The sequence below is a fragment of the Epinephelus lanceolatus genome, chromosome 22 (genome assembly GCF_041903045.1).
Source record: "Epinephelus lanceolatus isolate andai-2023 chromosome 22, ASM4190304v1, whole genome shotgun sequence".
NCBI lineage: Eukaryota > Metazoa > Chordata > Actinopteri > Perciformes > Serranidae > Epinephelus > Epinephelus lanceolatus.
Window position 1 is genome coordinate 24,615,807 of NC_135755.1, and position 22,985 is coordinate 24,638,791.

General features: G+C 44.0%; 1 protein-coding gene across 1 annotated transcript in view; it reads right to left on the reverse strand.

Moving 5' to 3' along the window:
- Positions 1–470: 470 nt before the first annotated feature.
- adgra3 (adhesion G protein-coupled receptor A3) overlaps positions 471–22,985 on the reverse strand; it is a 34,529-nt gene continuing 12,014 nt past the window's right edge. Inside the window, exons 2-19 of the mRNA XM_033610037.2 lie at positions 22,582–22,653; positions 16,969–17,040; positions 11,897–11,968; positions 11,706–11,777; positions 10,743–10,903; positions 9,909–10,122; positions 9,614–9,778; positions 8,638–8,839; positions 8,312–8,461; positions 7,698–7,856; positions 6,321–6,488; positions 5,954–6,161; positions 5,554–5,762; positions 5,107–5,231; positions 4,504–4,627; positions 3,765–3,910; positions 2,957–3,052; positions 471–2,232 (exon numbers count right to left, since the gene is read on the reverse strand). Of these exons, the coding sequence (XP_033465928.2) occupies positions 786–2,232; positions 2,957–3,052; positions 3,765–3,910; positions 4,504–4,627; positions 5,107–5,231; positions 5,554–5,762; positions 5,954–6,161; positions 6,321–6,488; positions 7,698–7,856; positions 8,312–8,461; positions 8,638–8,839; positions 9,614–9,778; positions 9,909–10,122; positions 10,743–10,903; positions 11,706–11,777; positions 11,897–11,968; positions 16,969–17,040; positions 22,582–22,653 (3,862 nt within the window). The 3' untranslated portion in view covers positions 471–785. The remainder of the gene's footprint in view (positions 2,233–2,956; positions 3,053–3,764; positions 3,911–4,503; positions 4,628–5,106; positions 5,232–5,553; positions 5,763–5,953; positions 6,162–6,320; positions 6,489–7,697; positions 7,857–8,311; positions 8,462–8,637; positions 8,840–9,613; positions 9,779–9,908; positions 10,123–10,742; positions 10,904–11,705; positions 11,778–11,896; positions 11,969–16,968; positions 17,041–22,581; positions 22,654–22,985) is intronic.

Consider the following 22,985-nt stretch of genomic DNA (forward strand, 5'->3'; position numbering starts at 1 on the left):
AGCAGTCGAATCATACTTTATGTCTGTTATATGCTCTCTGCCCAACAGGGATGTCAAGCTGTGAGTGGGACTCCAGTTCAGCTGTAGGCTGTGGAGGAGTCAGGAGCTACACTCCTCTCATTATTCTTTCTTCTCATGCCCTGTGAGTCAGCTGTCAATCACAGCCCGGGCATCAAGTCAGCGGGAGCCCAGAATATACGGTGCGCTCATCAAATCTGCCAGCAGGCAGGGAGAAAACACCTATAGAGCCCAAAGCCACCAGCCAGTTGCAATTAAAGTGCTGCTCCACCGTGGAGGAAAAAAAAAACCTGAGGCCACCTGAAGGTCAGCGAAAAACCCAATTACCAGCTTGTCATATATTGTCAGCAAGAGTAATTCTTGGAAACAAAACAGCTCTGACTCACCTTTGCACTGGCTGCGGAGACCCAAGAGGAGATTGTGGGTGTTATCACAAGAGTAAAAACTTTCAATTAAGTGAACAGAACTTTTTGTTTTTATTATTGTTGGGACAAACTAGAAAATGGAAAAAAATATTCCCAGGGTAGGGAATGCACAGGGCCACAGCTCAGACCATGCAGATTTATATACAGAACTCTGAAAACGGAATAAAAAGGCTTGATTAACAGTTATAAAAATAGACCATTTACAAAAACATATCTACAAAGACAGTTCAGTGGCAGTAATGGTTTGATTGTACGTGAAATTAACATACAACCCAAAAAAGACATTTCACAGTTTAAAGGCGAGAGCATTAGACGATGCAGTCTTTGGGACGGAAACTGTCGCTACACGGTAGTTTCATGTTTCCACAAGCCGGTCTTTATACTGGCTGTACTCTCTGTGTTAATCAAAGGCACTGCCTGTCCATTCTCTTTAAGTGTGCCGCCATTTTGAGTGACAAGGTTGAGCCCATACGACTTGGGTTGGCTTTCTAGTTCTGTGCCGCTGGGCTGCTCTACAGGACCAGAGTCTTTACTTGAGCTCGACTCTGCAGCAGGAGTCGCCCGCTCACTCTCCTCCGTCACCACTGACCCGTTCCCCAGGGTGCTGCCGCCTCCTTTGTCTGCGTAGCGGGAGCGGCGTGGCAAGCTTGCGCTGTCACTGCTGTCCTGCTGCATCTGACTCTGATGCCGCTCTCTGTAGGCCATGTAGGCCGCCCGTCGGCTGTTGCGTGCTGCTACGTCATAATGGTGGTGACGCCTGTGTGGGGCGCTCTGCACGCTACCATCCACGCTGGTGGGGACGTCGTAGGCGTATTCTCGCAGCACAGTTAGTCGACTCGCCCTGTGCGCACGTGCTCTGTTTTTGTGGTGCCTGCCCGTGTGTCCGTTTGTGGCAGCTGCTGGGTTGTTGATGTTGTTCATCGGGCGGAACTGCACCTCAACTGGTGCTACATGCATTTTGATTTCATTGTCTAGTGAATGTTCAGTCAGGCTGTTGTCCAAAAGGGCTGCACCATTGGCGGTGACCGGGGCCGATGCCGACTTGCACTGCGCTGCCTCTGCGTGCAGATTGGTCAGCTTGCTGCCGTGGGCGGAGGGGCGCATGCTCGGGGCACTCTTATTTGTGTAAGAAGAGTCAGCACTGCTGTGGCCACACTTTGTTGACTCCCCATCTGCCTTGCTCGCAGATCCTGCTGTGGATGTCATTGCCACGCCTGGCTGTGGCAGAAGGACGTCCTCCTGTGCAGAGTAGGCTCGTCTCCCAGAGCAACAAGCCTGGGACCAATAGCGCCTCATATCCTGCCTGTTGACACAGTGATGCGCCACCATGAACGCCCCCAGTGCCAGCGCGGCCACCCCAAACAGGCAGGTGAAAGCTAAGTCAAAGGGGTGGTCCTGCGATACAGCCATGGCCCCGAATACCCACAGGGCAGCATACAGCCCTAACGCCCCTGCAGCACCCATCAGCTGAGCGGCGAAGGTGTGCTCATTCTCCAAGGCCGCCAGAGGCACAGCGTGGGGAGCGGACACTATGGAGGATGATGCCTCGTGAGGCTGGAGCTGGAGAGTGAGGGGGTGGCAGTGGCTGCTGGGACCATCTGGCCCTGCTTCTGTGTTGGCTGGAGCCAGATGCTGCTGCTCTTCAGTCGGCTCCTTGAGCTCGTAACGGCGTTCAGGGTGGCGGCGCAACTGGAGCAGGATGCTGAGGAAGTACATGCAGTCTACAAAGATGATGAATCCTACTGGGCCGTAAAAAGCCCCGATACTGGGCTCCCATGCCATCCAGCAACTAGAGGGAACACAGACAGACAAGACAAATCAAACATTTAATTTAAAGTATGATCATAGATGTGGCTTTTAAGATTCTCAAAGATGTTTCACCCCTCAATTAAATCAAGTTCATCATTTAGCAATTACTGAAATTATATAGCACACCCTAAAAGGAAAATTGCCAACAGTGCTCGTTAAAACAATACCACATCTCCTCATCTTAATCTGTCACCGTCATTATTTACTCCACAAACTTAAAACGACTCTCTGAGAAACTTTTGCGTCTCATTTTTAAAATAACTGTCCCATTACATTTAATAACACAGGCTGGATTTGTCTTGCTTGCAAGAAATTAATTAAACTCCAAAGACTTCATACAGATACGGGTCCAGATTTCTCAATTAGTCAGCCGCGTTGCACAATCTAAACAGCTGCTACTGTAGGAGCGGGGTGGAGGAGTTCGCTGTAAACTGGCAGCAGTTGCTTGTTGCTTGGATGCACATAACATTAATAGGCCTCCATAATCAGAACTTCAGGGAATAAACTTTTCCAACCCTCGTAAAAATATCCATTATTTACTAAAGCGATGCAGCCTGGCCGGTCGATAGCTAAATCCAACTCCTCCTGAGGACAGAATGTAATGAGCCTGGATGCTCCTTTGTTAAATGTTATTGTACAGATAAAATGACAGCACACACTGAGAGAAAGGAGCTTTAATTGCTTCCTATACAGGCACTACTTACTATGGTGCACTGGTCCGGCTGCCGTAGTTTTTGATGTTAGCTGCTGCGGTGATCCCACACACAATGATGGGTATCCCTCCGCCGATTAAGTAGAACCTTTCGGAGAAAGCACAGAGAGGATTTCAGTATTTCTGATTGTGGGGCGACAAGCAGGCATGAACTGGACACAGATGCCCTGTGGTATTTCAGGCCTCTACACTGACACCATGTGGCAGTTTCGCCAACACACATGGACACGCATAACTAGAGAGAGCTCAATGACCTCTTCTCACTTGCATGTCAAGCAAAAATATATAAAGAATGTAAAGCTGACATCATTTTAAAACATGGCACAGCCTGTCATCCACCACCATCTTAAACCTGGGCTACATTAATGTTGCCTGCTCTGTCTTGCCTGCCGGTAAAGATAAAGATAGGTGTCAGGTATCTTCACACGACCTGATTATGTCAAACACATCTTCCGAAAAACATTCCCATTTCTTCTGAACAGTTAGAAATCCAAGTGTAGTTTACATTGCCAGACTGCTATGATTTTATCTGTGCTGGCATGCTTGTGCAGATCCACGTCTAATGCAAAAGAAACAGAGGACAGCAAGAAATAAGTTTAACTTCCTCACGTACAGAAGGTAAGGAGGAGACACAGCAGTAAGATAGAACTGTGAGAAAGCTGTAATTAACAACAGCAGATCTCACCGAGTAGTTTACTGACAAATAACATGAAGTCTGCAAAGACATTAAGGCAGTAAATACAGCCTAAATGTCATAATTTCGTTCCTAGCGTTGTAATGGAAGAGTTGTTGTATCGTACCTCAGCATAGGTCGTGGTGGAGGGGGAGGTTCGTCCAGCTCTTCATAGCGCTTGGCCTTGCGTGTTACCTGCTTGTAAATGTTGCGTGCCGTCACGCCCACCCACAGAGTGGTAGCCAGAGTTGAATAGTGCAGCAAGATACCCACCTAGAAGAGAATGCACCATAATATACCTGACATTTACAAAAGCATAAAGAAATGCAATCAATCTCCTTCATCGGAATGATAAAAGGCACCCGTTGTTAAATTCCCCCAATAAAAATAAAGATGATGGAATGCAGTGCGTAAGAGTATTTTAAATGGCATAATGATCCTTGAGCAATTTTGTATTGAGTATGTCATCGTTGGCCCGAGCTGAAAAATCACCCTGTGAGATATATCTTCATGCCAGAGGGGATTAAATAAATAAACAAAAAGTTCTCTGCCAAAATCCTTTATCCAGGTACTTTGTGCAATGAAATATGAATAAGTAATGTGTCTCAGTACAACACACCATGATGGGAGGCGCAGGATCGCCTGCAGCCATGGAAACGATCTACTGTATCTTTCTATGCATCTTTTACTGTGTTTCCACAAGTTTTTTTTTACAAGCCGAGTGAACTTCGCCAAAGGCAACTTTCTCCCAACATTTTTTTCCTTGAAAACATCCGAAGCACTTGTTCATTTTTCACCGCCGGCTGCTGAGTTTGGAGGCAAACGCAGCGGGAGTGTCGGGAGGTGTGCGGGTGGCGTATACTCACCGCTTGGCACGCGCTTGCGTATCGCGTCTGATTTATGCCACCTACAAAGACCCCGCAGGTGAGGGAGACGTGGAAGCAGAGGTTGACCAACATGTGCCAAAACTTGCGGCTCACACGGACAGACCTGAGGTCACAGAGACAGAAGATTACAGAATTAAAATGCCCTGATGAGCAAGCATTTCTTACTTATGGATGAAACAATTGTTTATGTTGATCTAAATGGCAACAGTTTTGTCTTTACCCCACCGGGGCGAGGCAGTGATACTGACAATATATTCGGGGGGGAAATTCTAACTTTTGGTTTCTGAAGAGTTTTGCAATAACAGAATTAAAAAAACATTAAGTTAAATAAAAAAAAATGGTGGTGGGAAATCTTGCACTTTATTACAATACCCAAATCCTATCACAAGGCTCTACACAAGCCTTTACTTAAACAGTCCCTCAATCATTGTCATGCACCATTGTTTATTGGTGTCATCATATTAACAAAGGAAAATTGTAACTTAAAAGATTTGTAAGAAGTAAACACTAACACAATCAATCATAATTAAAGGAAACATAGACAAAAGAGAGACAGTAGTCTATGGAGCAGTCTCGTCTTACCTGTGATGGTAAATGTAGCTGATGATAATGGTGAACAGGCAGATAAGCAGTATGATAGCAGTGGCGTAGATGACCGGGTGCAGGGGCTGGATGCTTGGAGAGAAATACTCCACACTGCTGAGGTCCTGCGTGACAGATGAGGTGATAAATTCTCGGTTTTAAAGTATTATTGTCACTTCACGTTGCTACATGTTATAACCCAAGAGTTATCATGCTTATAGACAATTACAAAGTGCAAGCAGTATGTTTTCCTGGTTCAGTGTCATCTTATGAACCTTTAGTAGACTTGACAGTATTTTGTAATGGCCATTAGAGAGCCAGTTAGCTAAAAGGAGTACATGAAAGTGATTTACATTTAAAAACTATCAATTGAAATCCAGGCCATGTTGATACGGATCAATGGAAGTCATCACTTTCCAAATGGTCAAAATCAATAACCCCGCCTACCATCAGGAGGCCGTAGTTGCCCAGAGAGTTGCAGGATATGGTGGTAAAGTTGTCATGGTGGCCCAGGATGCGGCAGCCGTCGCTCTGCCATCCTCCGTGGCCTCCTGCCAGGCTGAAGTTCCAGCAGGCGGACACGGCGTCTGAGCCGCGGGCAAAGCGCCGCAGGGTGATGTTAACGGGCGTCCTCAGGACACGCAAAGACATGCCGTCTGGTGGTAAAACACAGACGGGAAGAGCTGACAGTGAAAGTCTGCTGTCAAGTTTTTATTTCATTGTGTGAAAATGTGTCTGCTTTATGAGTCAGTGTTATTATATCTCGGAATATTTTCACATTTCTTCACTCTGTTGTAAAAAAATAAACATATTAAACACGTGATGAAAGCAAAACACAATGACTCACCTATCTTGGCCATGATGACAGGGGTGGCAACACTCCTCCTCTTCCCACTATCAGCCAGCTGGGAGGAGTTGCCTGTGGAGGGGAAAAACTTGCCATTGCGGAGGCCCAGTAGATGGAGCTTGTAGACCGTGTCCTCCACCTGTCCAGGGAGTGCAGCCTGGGTAAAGAGAGACTGAGGAAGCTGCAGGGAAGCCTCCACAATGGTGCTCTATAGGGACAAAAGACACCAGCAAGTAAAAATGTATTCCATATTTTTCCTGTTTTGTTGATTTTTATGTGTTTACTGCAATCTGAACCAAACACCAAGAGAATACCTTGCCCACAGCAACCTGCTGACACATTATAATTATTTCTAGTAGGAGCTGACCTTGTGAAGGATGCTGGAGAATGAGCTGGTTGTGTTGCATTTGAAGGTGAGTTGGCGGTCCTGTCCGGGTGTGCGCTCGGGGGTGAGCCTCTGGAACAACATGCAGGTCATGCCGTTCCAGTCGTTGGCCCTGACAGCGTGGGCCTCCAGTGCTATGTTGGGGGATGTCTGGAAGGACAACAGGAACAATGAACTCTGACTCAATTCATTTAAAAGGGACATTTCACCCAAAAATTATAAACACATATTTTAATCTCCCCAGTCGTGCTATTTATCACTCTAGATTGTTTTTGTGTTGGAGAGTGTTTTTGTGTTGTTTCTGCCAAACTAAACTCGCCAAACGTGTCATTGGGCACATGGAAGCGTGCATCTACTGTGCATTATCATGTTTGGTGTGTTTCCATTAAGAAACCTGCAACATCTACAACGTACCCCATTCTGCTTTTGTGTCCTAAGGCTGTTGGAAAGTAGTGTGGATAAGGAGCTGGCCTCCAGTTTGTTTTTTTGTTTGTCCTGGTGATGGGCACATCTGAGTGATGTTAGTAGCCTATATGTTGGATATATTTCCATTCACATCCCCTACAACTACAGAGCAACACCGGCACTGCATTGCTCTCCACTCCACTCTCTTCACTGCTGTTGTAGCTGACTGTCATACCAGGAACCAGCAGGTGGGTCTTTCAGGTCTGTAGTATTAATTTGCGTACATCACAGTGAGTTAATTGCACACGATTCTGTTTTTTGTGCTAATTTCAACATTTGTTTATTGTGTTTCTTATCATAGGCCCATAAATATTTATCTGTATCTCAAAATCAGGCTCAGATCCTCTGCCTGACCCTCCCTATGTCCAAGGCTGTTCATTTATTTTAAAAGGTCGAGGCTATTCAACTGTTCTATATTATCACACTATTATTGATAAAAGGCAGGATATTTAATAAGTACTGTTAATCACTGTAGGTGACCTGAAATGAACGGTAATAAACTGAAGCTTTTGTGCTCTGATCACCTGCTGTGAAACAACATGAACTTCATCCATTTAAAATTCCTATTCGTTCTTCTGAGGTCATTTTGGTGAACGAAAAAGTAGTGTAATAAGTAACTGATTACTCTACACAGAGAGTAATATTATAAAATAACTTCTACATTTCAAATGAAGGTATTTAGTACTATGTACTTAATTGCATTTTGAGAGTAACTTGCCCAACACTGCTACAGTGTTGATAGATAACCACTGCACAACAGCACCCATCAGCCAGGGCATCTGTGTGTGGACTTTGCATGTTCCTGTCAAAGTCAGGATAAAACTTAGGCGCTGCTTGCATTGGTTGTAGCACTGCCAAAAAAATTCGGCCCATAGTGTTGTTGATGGTACTAACCAGGGAGAAGACCTGGGCTGTGGCCAGGCGGTAGACAACAATCTTCTGGAGGCAGGCAATGATGCGGGAGCAGGCCATGGCTTCACGCTGAGCCATCCAGAGCACCCTTTCGTCGGCCAGCATCAAGTTACTGGCCATGCTTACCATCACCTCACCTAGCTGGGAGACAAGAATATCGACATGAGTGAATACACAAATATTCGTCAGCTAGGAAATTCACAGCACCGGCTGACTACATATAGTAGCAGCTCAAAGGATGGATGGAGTCAGAAGACATGTAATGTAGAACACATGCTTGAGAGAGAGACTCATAGCTACGTGACGACATTTGAAGCATGGTGTCGCCCAACTTTATACTTTAAAATATAGCGTTCTTTGCTTACAGCAGTTACAACATGCAAGGAGCTCCTTTACTTTGAAAACTTTTCTTTTCGTCAGCCTACAGCTGTGCCCAAAGTCGTGACAAGACATCCTTTCTCATTAAACAACATGACAACAAACAGCTGTTGAGCATTAATCTATTTGTCCTTGAAAGGGGGTAATACACCAAACACATGCATCGCATTCTACGGTGAACATAAGCACACAGACACAAGAGCAACCATTATACTTACATCTTTAAACTTCTCGACAAACTTGCCAAACTTCTCAATCATCTCAGCCACAAAGATAATGTCCATCTTGTCCGAGAAGTTGGCAGCGTCTATTGTGTAGACCAACAGACGTCGGGCCCTGGCCACCACATTGCTCTCGTTCAGAGGCATCTGGCAGAAAGATACAGAGATACACAATTAGTCAGTATCTGATTGAAATGGTCCAAACAAAGAGGGAGGCACAGACAGGATAAGACGAACTCAAAGGAGTGAATTAATATTGAAACAAAGACAGTTAACGAGGTCACAGAGCAGAAAATCACAGTCTCATTAACCACGACACAGACCTGGTTGATGACATATAGGAATCTTGTGACATCTTTCTGGAACTGGCAGCGGGAGTAGTCGTCCTCCGCCCAAAGCCCCTTGCGATCACAGAAGCGCCACGCTCGCTGCTCTTCGCCTGAGCTGCCTGAGTAGGTGCCTGCGCTCGATGGCAGTCTGTTGCAGGGGAGGTAGGCTCTGATCCCGGCCAGGGTGCGGGGCCATCTAGAGGGAGTCGAGTAATCACAGTCCTGCTGTTTCCATTCATCATTAAATAATACATGCAATGTCCTTGTTTTCTCCTTAGTTTGTGTCATAATGTGTGTAACATTAATAGCAACACAGAGATGTAATGGCTGTGGCCTGAGCCTTGAAGTAATTCATATGTTACACCACAAGGGGGAGCCACAGTGCTTGATATGACAGCATGGTGACCATGCTTTACTTTAAGAACTGGTTCCTGGTTACTTTGTGAGAATGCAATTTGGCAAATAACAAGGTCTGATTAACAAAAAAACACATTACATATCAATACAGCGACTGTTCACTAATGTAATTTAGTTTCTAAAATACCCAATAAGCCATTTAAACCCAACATAAAAGCCTGATAGAGTTGTACTCATATCTTAAGGTGACTAGTATGAGCGAGTACTTCTGTGTCTGCTCATGTGTGTGTGTAGGGCTGGGCAAAATAGACATATAATATGATATTGTGATATGAGACTACATATTGTCTCAGATTTTGGATATAATAAGTGTTGTATTTTCCTGGTTTTAAAGGCTGCTGTTGAGACTGTTGTCTCTGCTCTATTGTTTGCCTTTACTCACTTCTTTGACATCCACTTTACTAATAATTATTCCTCAAAAGTCACATTGTGTAAACATTTTGTGAAAGGACCAACTTTACAATATTGTCACCATATGATATTGACATATTTGGTCAAAATTTGATATCTGATATTCTTCATATCATCCATCCAAATGTGAGTGTTCACTCACTTGAACTCTCCCTTGTTGTTGGAGATGCGTTCAGGAGCGCAGTACGCTGCAGAACTCTCCAACACCACAATGTGGACAGTCCTGGTGGTGTTGCCCCTGCTTGTCCTGACCCGGCACTCCCAGTTCCCAGTAAAGCCGGGCTGAATGTTTGAGATGGTCAACGCACTGATGGGAAACGTGAAGGAGAAACCAGGGAAATTTCAGATATTTCTGACACAACAGTCAGCTTAATTGTGACACAGAGCATACACTCACCACCTTTGGTTAGCATTGACATGACTGTACACTGCCGTACCTCGCAATTAGAGAGCAGTTCTGCACCATGCGCTTCTCAATGAAGATCCCTTGGGCGGCGTCGGGCTTGACCATACGGCCATTCTGGTACCACAGCACCTGCATGTCCTCGGCCACGAAGGAGGCCTGACACTGGAATGGCAGGCTGTCCCCCTGAAAGACAACCTGCCGCTGGGACGGAGTCAGCTGGAAGGAGGGCAGCTCGAGTGGAGCATCTGAGGACACCAGACAGAAGTTAGGAAGAGATTCAGGGTAGTCATTTCTCCCAGAAAAAATATTGTTACTTAGTTCATATTTGTCACAAATCATTTTTAATTCCATTTTCTCTGGACACAATGCCTCTTTGTTTCAATTTTGGCACTTTCTGGACACATGGGAAACTAAAACAGCGCTTTGAATTCCGGGTAATTTGTCATTCATGTCAGGCCGCAGCTCCTGCTAGATCTGTGCCATGTATTTCATAATCCCTCACTGTGATGAGTGCCAAACTGATAAGACATGAGCAAGTACAAACAAAGGCAGCACTGGCCTGGGCAGCCCTTTCCTTATCTCCCGTGTCATTGCACAAGCCCCCGTTCCCCAAACACCAGCAGCCTCACTGATACCAAAATAGAAAAATTAAAGAGACAACGCGCCATTTTGACACTACAATCTCTGTCACAACTCAGCATGACTTATTTCAACCTTTCAAAATGTCTGAGACTGGACAAATGACACATCAGATGGTGTCACTGGAATAGCGAATGATTCAACAACTACTATTTTAGGGTGACATCTTTCTGCTGTGTCCAGTCTGTGTTCACATGCATACAAATTTTTGTTTGTGTGTTCCTACCACAGGTGAGGAGCTCCGGCCTGATGGAGGTAATGAACTGGCCCTGGAGAGACTGGGGGAAGGAGCACTTGGTGTTCTTGACCATGATGTTTCTCTCTTTGATCCAACGCAGCAGCCACAGGAGGTTGCAGTCACACAGCAGGTAAGGTGTCTGAAACTCTCTGTGGATTGACAGAAACACACATTTTATGACTTAGGCTTTTTTATCCATCTCGCATGGGTACTCCTTTCCCATTTCCATGGCGTCCACGGCTATGGATAACATAAATGCTCCCGGTACTGCTCTGACATGTTGTTGTATTTGCTTTGCAACAACTCCCAATCTGTTTTTTTTGCCTTGACTGCCTTATACTCATGTTCATGTACTCTTTCAGTTTTGGAACCCTTAAACCCTTAAAATAAAGACCTTTGAAAATGCTGCTGACCCCATTTTAGTTTGAAAACTCCAGGGCTGCATTTTAGTTTGGATGGGTAGAAACACCCGTGTTTGCTTCCCAATTGGGTCTTATCAGTCATGACGTATCAAACCAAAACCTTATAGCTTAGTCTACATACCTTTTGTGATTTTATCCATCTCGTATGGGTACGCCTTTCCCATTTCCATGGCGCCCACGGCTATGGATACCATAAATGCTCCCGATACCATTCAGACATATCGTCATATTAGCTTTGCAACAACTCCCAATCTGTTTTTTGACTTGACTGCCTTATACTCATTTGCTACTTTCAGTAACAGTTCCACCTCCTCGGTCCAAGCAAAGAATCTCTAGTTTTACTTGTTGCCATCTTAGTGGTATTTTCTGTAACTAAGCAACCAGCCGCAGAGCACACAATTTGCTTCCTGTTTAAGTCAGCATGCACATGCCCAATGTACGTGAATAGTCAGGTGACATGGATTTTCAGGGGTGTTGGTATGTTGGTTGTATGGCTTGCGTCATACACCATGCTTGTTATCATACTTACAGTGACTTCAGAGACGCCAAGCTGTCAAAAGTCCCCTGAGCCAGTGAAGAGAACATGTTCCCTGAAAGATTTCTGGGGAAAAAAAGAAAGATGGAAAAACAGTAATCATTTATCATATTTTATTACAAAGACGTGATTACATAAACACCTGGTTTGGCAAACAATTCATAGATTCATAAAAAATGACTTACAGTCTGATCAGACTGGTGAGGCCCTTGAAGATGTCCACATTGAGACAACCGATGCTGTTGTTGGACAAGTCCCTGTAGAACACAGAAACAAGAAATTTCAGGTTTATTTCTTCCGCCTTTCAGAATCAACACAACCTGACAGCTACAATGGTCTAAAAGACCAGCAACTAGGCTGGGACATCAAGATAAGCCGTGAAATTCTGATTGTATCGTTAGAAAAACTGATAAACAGGAAGACATCACTGAGATCAAGTGTAGCAGGGTTTTTGAAAAAAAAAAAGTTAAAAGAGACAGGTTGAGGCAAAGAGCCCAAAAATTCAGCTGACAGGTTTACAACGTTCAAGGTGATTTTTAGATAATGTGTCTGTGTGGGCCTCCGGGGGGAACCTACACATCAAAGGCCCAGTAACACTCTGGGAGATGATTAATCACCTATGATTAATGTCACAAACGTCAAAAGTGTGTGTTTCTCCCCTGGATGTGACCTAACATGATGTCTCTGGCAAACATCAGATGGAAGTGTGCGAGACTCCCGACGCCTTTCAGAAGGAATCAAAGGCGAGTCCACAACTGAACACGGAAAAGACTGATCCTGCCTCTATGAATTACACTCAATGTGCAAACGTACAGGAGTGGCTGCAAAGAGGAAATATTCACTGGAGGCTCCAGGCTCCTGGAGGTAAACTCAAGTTCACCATCCTCTGATACAGCGCTTCTCCACCGGTGGGTTAGGACCCCACCCAAGCACACACCCTACCCAACAAATAGACATGCATTGGTCTTACAATTAAGTTATTTATAATACTAGTGTTGTTGGACTTTGGACTAGACGTCTTCATGGGCCTACCCAGACCAAAGGACCCGAGGCCCATCTCAGGACTTCGGTTTCGGGTCCATTCCTATTGTTTACCATGCAAATAAATCTGAATGAAATATCCTTCGGTGCTCATGGTTTCCGTAAAATACACTGAACCTCTCACCAATCTAACCATGTGTAGCATCACAACAACAACAACAAAATAAGTGACAACAGAATAACCATGGAACAAATTTCCCAGGTCCATTTGTGTTCGGATTTGTTATTTTGGAACTGTGAAGACCTCTAGTTTTGACCTCTCATGATTAACAAGATAAGAAATAAGGGAAAAACATCTGATCTACTGTTGATAAAAAAAAATATATTAGTGCAGCTTTAAACATTCCTGAAACCTAAATAGCTTTGGTAAGTTTTCCAATATGGTTATTATCCAACAATCACATTTAAGGCTCTTTAAATTCCCACAGAGATAACATCTTAAGAAACCATTCCCAGTGACTCAAAGACTCACAGACACAGCACCTCCACATTAGCTGTAACACATATTCTTCTCTGAATGATCCAATCGTTGAAAAAGTGCCAAGAAGAGAAACAAGAGCCTGGGAGGAAAGAAAGATTACCTCAACCCACCACCAGCTAAACTGTATCCTGGGGTGCTTGAGGAATGCGGCGCAAAATGATACCTGGAAAATGACTGTCGGGCATATGCTAACATCCGAACATTTATGTAATTATTGGTGTTGGTCCTTAAGGTACCAGCTGGGGAATTTACTGTGTGAGGTTATTAGTTCCACTTGGAGGAGAAGAAAAAGCCGCCTTTTGCAGGCTTGCCAATTTGTGCGAGCATTGTGTGTCAAGGGAAGGATAACACAGGAGAAGTGAACGGGTGGAGGGAGGGGGCTCCCCTAGCTAAAGGCATACTTTCATCTCACTTTATCGCCTAGATTCAAATCTTCAAGTTACAGCTACATCAAGGGACTTTAGACAAGATGGTGAATACTCTTATTACTTTAACACACTTCTACTGTTAGAAACCCTTATAGCTAACATCATTTTGCAAAAGAATCCACACATCAATGACGTCTGGCTATATCCCCATCTGCTTTTACTAGTCGACTAGTTTTCATTTCCAAAGACTAATCTCAAACGCATCTTTCAACCACAGGCATGTGGCACATTAACAGCACGGAGGACCGCTTCAGTGCAGCGCTTAAGTTGTTGTGATTGATACGAGGGGCAGCAGCAAAAATAGCCCAATGTGATTAGGCTCAAGACTGTTCAGCTGTTGGTGGAATGCAGAGTAACGAGGGCTGAGGCCCCAGGGTTGGAGTGTTGTATATTGTGAGAGACGGGGGCGTTTGAATATATTTGTGTGCGGAAAATGTGAAAAAACTGTATAGAAAGTGAAATAAGGGACACACTTGTCTTTCCCTCTGAGGGTGTGACCAACAGTGCACCCTACATCCGAGCTCCAAGCACGGATAAAGAAATCCAGACGACTGGGACCAGCTGACTACTTGTACATCAGATGTTAGTCCTGTGGTAACGGTGCAGGCAGAGAGTTCTTTATATGCCAGTCATCTCATCTGTAGACCTGGTTTGACCTTGACATGGACTGTCTTTTTCAGTATGGTTTGGCTTTAAATTAACAACGGTATACATGTGCACAGAACTGTGACCTGAGCACTGGTCTTATAGCAGCTCCTCTGGAAATCAGAGGAAAACAAACTCCACTGAACCCCTACTGAAAGGTTGCCAAGTTGTTTAAGACACTGATTTATGCTATATGTTCTACTGTGTTAACTTTAAAATCAATTAAAAAATTCATATTAAACCCTATAGTGGGGACTGAGAGAAGTTGGACTGATGGTTGATGCAAGGGGTTAATTGGAGTCATGCTGCAGAAACCGACACCATCACTTTTGATTTATAGTTCAGTGTTTAATATTTCCCTTTGATGCACCGCTGCAATGCCAGATAAATTCGTCATACATGATCGGGCTGTATCATGCTTTAATTATATTCCCCACAGTAACTCTGTTTACACTCTTTCATTGATGTGCAACAGTTCGAAAGTCCAACTTGTTTCATTACTGAATATCAGACGGTTCCAAGGAGGTCACATGGTTTCGTTCACTGTGGTAATGTGTGGGGGGTCGTAGTGAGCATAAAAGTTGCAGTGGAGATGACTTTGCTAGATGTGTGCTACTGAAAAGCAGGAGAAAATGGGGACATTTATCAACAGTCGTCTTCACTCTCGATAATCTCTACTGGCATCGGAAGCAGCCCGCGCTGACCAATCATCATTCTTGTAACGCCCACGTGGTATCTTCATAGCTACATTTTTGAGGAGGTGCACGTCATCTGTTGCTTAGCCTATGGCGGAACTTCTCAGCCTAGCACATACCCGCACAAGTTATTGCACATGAGTATATATGAAGCTCAAGTGTTTCTCAACCACTTTCCAAGGCAGCATGAAAGTAGGACTCACTACCTTTGTTTAGAACGACTAAACTACAGCTGCTTCTGAAACACAACTAGCCTTTGAGTGTGTCAAAAAGATGAATGTGTTTGATGTGTAGAACCCACTTTATCCAAACTTCTGCAGCCTTCACTTTAAATGCCCCTGTCACTGCTCTGTGACAAAACACATAAGATGAATGGCCCCTCCAAATGGCACGTCTTGAAATGAGAAGTAATCTAATTAGGCGATACTGAGGGAAATCACAGACTGTCTGGAGTAGAGTCAAAGATAAGGACAAAGAGAAACGTAGAGAAGCATGTGCCAAAGGTGTGTCGAATAAATGTGATATAAGAACGTGGTAAAGATCTATTTTTAGGTATGTCTTGCTGCCAATTAACTCCACTCCCATTTTCCAAAAATGGGAAAAAAAAGTGGGGTGGATGTGTAGCGGAGGATGCCAACCTTTGATGTAGGGCTTCTGTGTTTACATTCCCAGGGTCCAGCACTACCTCATCCTCTCCTTCGCTCATCATCCCATTTCTGTGCTCCCTCCCTTTCACAGTCGAGTGAGTGACAACTACCCTTTGAAATTAACTGAGGTGGGCGGTGGGGCCAATTAAACGTTGTTACCCTCAGGCAAAACCAAACTGTACTCTGGAACAAACATGTCCATTTGAGGTTGCAGATCACTCTGTAGTGATAAGGGAAGGCTTCACGAATAGCTTGTGTGTGTGGGGGGGGGGGGGGGGGTGAAGATTTTAATATGCAGAAGACATATAGGCACGCATGAATCCGTGAGTGTGGCATGAATATGGAGTGAAGATGAGGGGGGAAATGAGGCCAGGCTTGAGCCAAGGAGCTGACTGCCTTCCTGTCTCGCTCTTATTGCTCCGCAGCGGCAGCCAAGCTCAAGTTTGTGTTGGCAGCGGCTGGGCACTGTCGGATGATTCCAATTCATGCTGTGCTCCCCCTCACGCACGCACACATACACAAAGAGAAACACACAACTATACGCTTGTGTACACAGATTCTGACCTCCCACACTTACACACCACAAATCCCAGATGGACTGTATTCTCTGCATATCACAATTATCATCACATGACATTCTTAGACACCACACACACACACACATTTATATATCCGCCTCCATTTTTTTCCTCTAGTGTGTGAAAATATATAAGGCCTCATGCTGTCTGCAGTGGTTCCTGGCGGTGGGCCAGAGAAAACAAGGCAGTCGAAATAGACTGCTGCTTGACCATGCTCCCTTATGGACACTGGATACACTGTGGACCTGCTAGAACACGCACTTCACATTGCATAGATCCACACAAAACAACAGCTGCTTAAAATACAATATATGATTGCATCATTGCTGAGAGCAGTGAAGCAGTCTGTGACTAAATGCTATTAAAAATAACACTTGCACATACAGCCTGCACTGCCCAGACACTATATTAGCTGTTAGAGAATTTGTAAAAGCATTGGAGCCACAACACAACCATTTTTAAACACCAAAAGAAAATGGCTTTAACCACATTTCAATACAACAAATAATCACAAGAGGCGCCTCTTCACTCGCAATATTCATATTCTCACATGGCAAGTAATTAAAGCAGGCACTCCAAACTGCCTTTAAAAAAGCTGGATTTAGATCTTTTGGTTACAATAATATAAAGGACACCTCGGTGAAATCCCAGAGGGGCTGTGTGTGTGAATGTAGAGTATGCACACACTTGAAGAAACCACATTAAAAGAGAGTGAGGCTGCAGAAGCTCCACCACTACTCACAGTTTTTTGAGTGCTGGCAATCCGAGGAAAGCGCCTGGTTCAATACGACTGATCATGTTACTCCGCAGGTCCCTGTGGGGGGAAAAGAACAGAATCTTCATGAGCAATTTAAACAGCAAAAAAACAGAGCTGCTGTGATTAGTAGATGATTAAACAACAGCAAATGAATCTGCAAAAATTTTGCTAATTTAAGTGATTTTTAAAAGAAAATCTGGCAAAGATTCACTTGCTCCAGCTTCTCAAATGCAAATATTTTCTGGCTGTCTTGGGGCGCATTCATACCTGGATAGTCTGAGGGACTCGGTTCAATTGGGTGGGGAATGCCGATCGGTTCGGTTCGGTTCACTTTCACACTGCACTTTTTAAAGCGGACCAAACCACCTGGACAATGTCACGCAGTTACAACAGCTGCTCGTTAAGGGGCGGCATTGCCCGAAACGACCACTGACCAGGAAGAAAAAAAAGCATGAGGAAGAGGAAAACCCAGCTCATCAATTGGCCAGGACCGAAAACGGAAATCCATCCCCTTCAGCCATCACCTTCCACTCTGCTTCTCCCAGTTTGCGCTATTGGCATTGTTTTTTTCTACACAAAATGCACTGCGCTCTACGACACTTCCTCTCTTTGGTTCACTTCCTCTCTTTGGTTTACTGGATAGTCCATAAGCATTTCCCACTGTAAGCGAACTGCACCAGGGTTCTCTTGCAAGTAAACCGAGACCCTCAGTTTTCAAGCGGACCAGGATTCGCTCATTTGGTCCGCACCAGAGTTCGAATGAGCGTTCACACCACTCCAAACGAACCTAACCATCAGTGGAAGTGGACCAGGGTTCGTTTAATGCGGACTAAATAGCGCCAGCATGAATGCATCCTTACCCTTTTGTGACAGTTAACTAGCAATCGTCGTGGTTTGGGATCATCATGAACGTCTGAAAATGCCACCATCTCTTTTGGGAACTTGTAATGAGCATTTTTCTCACTCTTTACTGACATTTTGTACAATTAATACAAGACACTATTTGGTAGATAAATTGATAATAAAAACAATCAATCATCAGTTGCAACCTTTCAAAAAGAGCACATTGTAGGACGCATAGGATGAGTTACTAAATATAAGCAGACAGGAGTTCAGTTTCTGAAGACTGATCCTTAAATATTCTAACTGCATGGAAACCACTTTAAGCACTGGACCTTTGAAATTAACATTTCATGCAAGCATCAACATGGCAAGCAATTAAAAGTGGCAAGGACAGACTTGGATTACCATCCTTAGAAGAACATAATGATACAAATTTCCTGTCGCCCATAATAATACTATGGTTACAATATTACATGCCACAGCATATCTTGCTTCGATGTGCATTTCTTTTTCTATCTAATTGGAACACCCAGACCTCCACCAACCTCACCCACTGATCATTACTACACAACCTCTGTCATCAGTGACCTGACTGTAGCTCTTACACACTCCCTAACACACAGATGCACAAACACACACACTCAGACTTTCCTCCTAAGAGGTTCAAAGGCTTGCGGTCATCAAATTCCTGTGGCGTTCACCTGCGCTGGCACTGCCTAGTCACTCATTACAGTGGAGGTTCAGGAGGCTTTCTAGTCACCACCTGAACCCACACAAAGGGCCTCTGGGTAACTCTGTCTATTTGATGTCGAGGAGCTGTCATCTGAGGGTGGGTAGGTGGCCATAGATAAGTCATAGACAAAAAAAAAAAACCTGTTGCTTGTTAAAGCTTTTGATGTGAGCTAGCAGAGCTGGGCTTCTCTGTGCAGGAGTGTTGAGAGAGAAATGAGAAGGCAGGACAGAGAAATCAAAAACATCCTTATAAGACCTTCGTTGCCAGTGAGAGCCAATTTTGGGAGTGTGTGCTGGGTATGCAAACCGCCATGTTGAGTCTACTAATTTGAAGCTAATTTACGTTTATGTAAACTTTGCTTGGAGTTTGCAGTTGAAGGAAAGCAGGACACAAACAACATTGTCCATTCTCTCCGGGTTCAGAATGCGACTGGCTGATGAGTCAAGAGGAAAGCTCTCCTGCTGCAGTTTGAGTCATGGGTCATATGTCCAAACCACAACATCAGGTTTAAACATATAACACAGAACAATGTTGGTATTCTGACAGGTATGCTCACGTATGTTCATGAGAATTACATTTACTGTACAGTTTTGTTGTTTCAAAGTTCTGATATCAAGAAGGATATCTTATTAGGTTTTAACCAATTCTAAAAGATGGAGTTACTGAATGATATATGCAGGTGGTCTTTATAGTTGAGCTATCAGTCACGCTGGAAAACCTGCTAAATTGTCCGGAGTAACCACTACAACTAATGACAAAAAAGCACACTGCAGCTCTAAGATATTCCATTACTTGTGGATAAAATATGGAGAGTCAGAGTGAAACAGTCCATGCTTAACCATCCATAAGTGCATTTCAGATTCCAAAGACCGCTGACCACACATGACCTGGCACCTTTTAAATCTACTTGCAGAGAAAAACGCCAGGTTTTCTGGTTTGATTATTTCTCTGTGTGCTCCTGAACTGCTCTTGAACTGGCCCCAAACCAAAGGGTGGTTTCGTGGCTGCTGCCATTTCTAGGAGCACACTTACTGTCTTTCAAAAGGTGCTATTCATGATAAAAGTTCTTTTTCAAGATTGTTTTTGGCATCATTTTCCAGTGGAGGGTTATAGATGTGTGTAAGGTTCCTGGCATGATGCTACATTCCCTCTGAGGAGAGAGTACTGATGTGTGTTAAACAAGCCTCCAGTTGCAAAGACTGATGTATGGCTCCTTGTTAATCGATAATAAGAACTACAGAACCCTTCAAAAACATTACTGTACAAACTCACTGCAAAAATCCAGCTTTCAGCAAGGCTACGTAACTTCTCAAAGAAGCATCAACCCAACTTTCTGTTACAAATAAAACACCAATTTTAGAAGCAATAAAGCACACCCTGACTTGTTTCAATACATTTAGGGATTTTGCTGCGACAGCCTTACACGATCTGGTATGAGCGGCAGCTTTTGTCTAATATTAGCAAACATGAGCTAGATACGGCTATGTTAATCACATTGCTTAGTCAGCATGCTAATGACATTATGCCTTTCTACTTGTGCTTCTGTTACATCTCAGCATTTACCATCATCCCACCGGTTAGGAAAATTAGAGCTTTGTCAACACTGTCCTCTTTAAAAGGTGCACTTGGTTAAAGGAGCACTGCAATATCCATTTTAAATGAACTTTATGTATAATATCCTTATGCAGTGTCTGCCACTAGTATTGTGCCATTTCTGAGTAGACAACAGTCAGTTCTTCAGACCAACACTGCACACTAGAGCCGTTATCCTTGCTCCCTTTTCCACAATAAGCATTCCTCCACAGCAGCGGATTTAGCAAGGAATTAGCATGTGACGGTCGCCTAGCTTGGCTCCTATTTCTATGAGGAGAGTGATAATGGGGATTCTGTGTGGCTTATTTCCAAGCAGGGGCACCTTTGGCCCCAACAAAACACAGCGGTCTCCACAGTTACTTTGCAATTTCATGCAGAGTGCCGGATAGGCGTAATCAATTCTCTGCCCCTCTCTCGCACTCACAGCCAGCTGCTGTCTCAGTCTTCACGACTGCATACAGGCAGTCCAAATGAGGGAGAGTTTCTTTGTGGACTAAAAAAAGGAGGAAGGAGGGGTGGAAGGCAAGATGGAGAGCCTCAGCTCATTCAAGCAGACTCGAAAGTTAGGGGAGAAAAGCCGAGTGTGATTGAAGGTAGGAGGGAGGGTGTAGGGATTTTGCAGAGAGAGAGAGGCTTCAGCATTCAGAGTGTGTTTGGGAATCGCACTGCTGACACCTCTGGCCTTGGGTTGGCCTCATTACAATGACAAAAGCGCGCAAGCCATCTAGTGATCTCGCTTCACTGGCTGAGGGTGGACAGCAGTGGGGTGGGGTCTCTGAGGCACAATGGGAGCTACTTTTGGAGGTAAACTTGCCTGCCGATTGATGCGACGACAGGCAGAGCCGAATTTACAACCAAATCGACTGGCCATTCACAGACAAAGCACATAAGAGCCTTAAGGGCCTTCTGTGTGGAGACAGATCAAAGCTTTTTTTTTTTTTTTACACATTCAACACACAGGCTCTTGTTTATCCTCTAGGCCTGAGCACTAAAAACTAACATCTGACCCAATTCAAGAGCAGACAGGGAATTCTCCTAGAAATCTATAAACAATCTAAGCAGATGAATGTCTTGTTAACTTCAACTTAAGAGAAGTCATATAGGACCGTTTTTCACAACAATTTATGACCACAAGATGAAAAGAGGAATATATTCTGCAGGTGCTCTGAACTGAAAATGTGCAAAATCAAACTCTGCAAGTGCGGCTGAGGGGGGTATGAGCAGGGTCCAAGTACAAAGGCAGTTGTAGAGTCACAAGCTTGATATGTCATAACAATTCTGCACACCAAAATTTAGCAAAAGTGTAAAACAGTCTGGAGTAGTTTGCAAAATTAGAGATTTTTCTTTTTCTTCTTCCTGAACTGATACCCCGAGGCTAAAGGTGGCCAATTTAACGTCATATACCTTCTACATTTCTGGTCTTTTTAACCGGGAAGAATGGCAAGGGAAACATGCCCTTAGAATTCCATATCAATGCAGTCATGTGTTATTGTAGCCTTGGGTAAAAGCATGGCCATTAATGGTCTGGTTATTTTATCTGCATGAAGCCATTCCAGAGTGATAAATCACGCATATGTGCGGGCCCAGACCCATTCTCTGGAAATTTCTGTAAGAAGGAAACACGGGTGATGACATTCCAATCTCCACAATCAGAGTCACATGTCATAAAAGACATCTCTCCGTTGTTTAAGAAATCTCAGGGAACATGTAAGAGTATACCAAGAAATTCACCATCTAGAGTGAATTTTCCTGCACTGTCCCCTCCTTGCCACGTTACTTCCTTCAGAAAGGTTTTCCTCCAAGATAAAGACTTTACTGCCTTTGCTAAAACAAGTATGACTGTATCTTGGGGAAGCAATGAGGTTGCCTATGCTACTCCTCAAGAAGAAAGTAGGCCCCATCCCCAGAATAACCAAGCAGCTGTATGTTGAGAGTATGTCACCAGGCAGACAACAACCGACCCTAGGGGCTCTACCTATAATTAGCCTTTTCTAGTACCATCTCAAGTCTTCCACCATGGACTGATAATCTTGAGTGAGGCTAAGTGCTGTGTGGGTGCCGACTCATTTTCTATGACCTGGATGTTCCACTGGCATGAGGCCAGTGTGTGTTTTACAAACGTTCTACTCCACAAGCCCGAGCCTCACTTGTGGAGTGATGGATGGCTCCTGCTAATGCACTGGTAGATATAATGTGAAATGTTGTGATGGTGCTTGACAACAGAAGCCAGGCCATTGGAGAGTCCACTGGCGATATTTCATGGATACGTACAGCTTTAATATCTGCTTTGCGAGATAAAAAACATCATTCTTTAAAGCTAAGATTTCTTAAACCAAGCACAAATTTCAACAGCCAAGGTAAGTTTTACTTTGTAATGCAGTGCTCATGCATATCACTGGCACAAAAGGCAAAATAATAATAATACTTACAATTTTTCCAAAGAAGACAATCCAAAGAAGGATCCATTTCTTAGTTCTTGAATCTTATTGTTGTTCAGAACTCTGTGAAGACAAAAAATCTGTATAAATGCAAAGCAACAGAAAAGAATATGACATTTTATGCACATCATATTAGGGCTAGGCGATAAAATGATCTCGGAACGGGATTGCAATAAAATGTATGTCGATGACGATGATAAACTATAGTCATTTTTACTCTATGTGGATAGAACTAGATAGATCCAAACAGCGTGTCATGCAGCAGAAGTTAACAAACAGCTGTCAGGCAATCTGAAAATGGACGAAATTGTTGATAAAAAAGGTTACACAAGGGCAATACTTTGGAAGTGGTTTGGCTACTTGAAAGATAACGACACACGGACAAAGAAGATCTG